We start from the raw sequence: 2,721 nt of genomic DNA, 5'->3' as shown, positions 1-2,721 counted from the left end.
ATTTCAATAAAAGTATCGTTCTACACGTTGGTACTTACACAACCGTGTAACTTTGCTGAGCAACATTTACATGAAATTTTAGTTACAGTAAGGTAACATTTTCAGGTATTGATGTTAGTTAATCGTACTTTAAAAATAAAGTACAGAGCAGCAGAAAACAGAGAGAAAACGGGGGAAATAAACGTAACTCGAAATTGGAAGGAAAAATTTCTCCCATGATAGAAATGATAATCCTTACAATATTATTATAAAAATATATTATCTATAATCCATATAACAAGAAATTGATATACAATTTAGTAAAAACACTTTTTTATCATAAATATTATTATATTTATTGTGTTTAACTACGTTTGCGTTCATCTTATATTTAGTAAGTTAATTAATCCTCCAGCTGCAGCCTTACTTTTCTGCTGACGTCGTCTACGTACCGAGTCGCTTAAATCTATGCAGTTTCTTCTAGGTTTTTGTGGTTTACAAAATCCCACAAAACTCTCGAATATTCTTCCAAGTTTCTAGAATATCGTCTAATTGTTTTTATTGCTACACGCTGCCTTAACTTTTTTAAGCAGGGCAAAATCTACACGCAAGTACGGAGAAAATGAAAAATTGCTTAAAATTACTGGTCGAAAACGAGGCAGTACGCTGTTACCGAGGGTTAAACATTACAAATAAAAATTTTCACATTTCTATACGTTTCGTTCCATCCTCGAGGAATTCCTCTTGATTTGAAATAAACTTTTTACGTCTCGTCATAGCATGCATCTTGTCTGCACGTACATTTACAAATATTCGTAAATATTTGCTCACACTCTACGAAATAGCTTAAAAGCAATTGCTTGCTTCTTGTACAGCTGTGCTTATCTTATGAGAAATTTTCTTCTAATTGTAAATCGTATTAGTAAGCACTGTGGAATTTGCGCTGGCAGTAACCACGTAGGGACGTATCGTACTATCTGATGGAAATGAATCATTCCAATTTATCGTCTGTTCCTCGATTCACTTTACGTCTCGTGAGATGTAGCTTCCTAAGGAATTTGCTTCTCGCTGTATTCACAGGTTGTAATCTTGTCGTTAAACAAATTTGTATTACTCGCTTCGAGGATAAGTCGCGTAAAAGTTTTATGAAAATTCCCTAATTGGTAAATTGATTTAATAAAGTACAAATTTCTTTCCAGACGAATTCTTTGCCTTTCTTTTATAATTTCTCTCTTTTATATATTCCTTCGTACTCAAGTTACATTCATACTCAAATGATTCAAGAAAATCAACGAATGGAATACAAATAAGGTTACGAATATCACGAATTTATTTCACGGAAATTTATATTTCGTTTCAGTGTCGACAAAATAATACATCGATACTGTGACATAATATAAAATTGTGACAGACTCGTTATCTTGCTTTGATATACATATATAATAAGTTTGTACAATTGCTATTGTATGTCAATGTACGTAATACTTACATAATTGGCTGACATACGGAATGACTGCTGAATCAGAAAACCCATTTCGTACGAATTAACTTGGAAAGTTAACAAAGAAGTTGTTTAGCTGAAAGTGTATCTTCGCTTTGTGGCTTTCGATTTTGCCCCGAAGGAAAGAATTCATGAAATAAGGTCAGTTTACTGTTTCCTTGAGAAGCTAATTTCAATATATTGGCAACTCTTTCCTCAGGATACCATTCGCTGAAGAATTGCTTATAACAACGGAACCTTATTACGTTCCATACCAGATGACGAATAGCGCAACGATGACGATGTATACAAATTATTTTAATTATCTTTCTATCCAAGAACAACTTTGTCTCTCTTCGACCGCGTTCTCGTACGAAAAGAACGTTTTGTATGACAAAATTAAATAAATTTTTTGCAACTTCATCGATAATGATTTTCATCGAGCAAATAAGTTGTGGACGTTTTCACTGATCTAGAGATATCATAGACAAATGGTAAACCTATATCAGACGCAGATTTAGAAATTTACAAGAAACGAGGCACCTCGTTCCAGCGGATTGTTTAAGACTTTACGACAATTTGAACTGTGACGATGGAATTGTTATATAGACGTCTTCGATGTAGAACGTTTTCACTTCGATACGGACGATACTGAAACTGAAATTGCAGAATAATACTAATCCACAAAAAGTGTAGAAAATTTAAAACGAGATTAATAATATTACACGGTGTTGATCTTCCACGTTTTCTCTTCCTTCTTCAAACCCTTTCACCCATTTGTAAATAGTCGGTGGCTTCACAGCATTCTGTCTATGTGCTTCTTCTAGCATGTCAGCCACTTCGACATTTTCCAACACTTCTCTTCCGAGTTTTACGAGAAATTTCGCATTAATGCGTTATTTTTTAAAAAGATCGCCAAGCGTTTTCTAGACGTGTGACAGCCGGAAGAAACATGGGTATACTAAAGACGTTACCATAAGCGAGCGGCTTATCGCTGGATCATGAAATTTAATCTCTTTATAGATAAGACTATAACCTGCATTCCTCAACCAGGTCGCCGCACAGTTGCTGAGATGACAGTAAAAAAAACCATTTTATGAATTTTTCGAGTATATCAAATATCTATCTATCTATATGCTTTTTATGTACTTTTTTAATTAGAATAGTATCTCGCTTGTAATGGGCGAAAGCCTAACACGAGAATGACAATAACAAGATAAAAAGAAACGATAATATCGATCAAATACCTTTTACACAAGTAA

General features: G+C 33.8%; 1 protein-coding gene across 1 annotated transcript; it reads right to left on the bottom strand.

The window, feature by feature from the left end:
- Positions 1-427: 427 nt before the first annotated feature.
- Positions 428-2,373, bottom strand: LOC117156459 (uncharacterized). Its single transcript, XM_033333503.2, has 4 exons — positions 2,185-2,373; positions 2,086-2,116; positions 2,002-2,050; positions 428-1,846 (listed from the first exon to the last, which is right to left on the bottom strand). The coding sequence occupies exons 1-4, from the start codon at positions 2,287-2,289 to the stop codon at positions 1,537-1,539; spliced, it is 495 nt and encodes a 164-aa protein (XP_033189394.1). The 5' UTR covers positions 2,290-2,373; the 3' UTR covers positions 428-1,536.
- Positions 2,374-2,721: the final 348 nt, after the last annotated feature.

Source organism: Bombus vancouverensis, chromosome 5, assembly GCF_051014615.1.
Source record: "Bombus vancouverensis nearcticus chromosome 5, iyBomVanc1_principal, whole genome shotgun sequence".
In the NCBI taxonomy this organism is placed as follows: domain Eukaryota; kingdom Metazoa; phylum Arthropoda; class Insecta; order Hymenoptera; family Apidae; genus Bombus; species Bombus vancouverensis.
The sequence above is the reverse complement of the archived record's forward strand: the minus strand, read 5'-3'. Positions and strand labels throughout refer to the sequence as shown.

Bases quoted from the DNA above. Each gene is read 5' to 3' on its own strand.
- LOC117156459 (XM_033333503.2), bottom strand. From the start codon at position 2,289: ATGCTAGAAGAAGCACATAGACAGAATGCTGTGAAGCCACCGACTATT. The intron at 2,051-2,085 runs TTCTACATCGAA...AACAATTCCATC, and splicing joins TCCGTATCGAAGTGAAAACG to GTCACAGTTCAAATTGTCGT. The intron at 1,847-2,001 runs TGCCTCGTTTCT...TTTTGTCATACA, and splicing joins AACAATCCGCTGGAACGAGG to AAACGTTCTTTTCGTACGAG.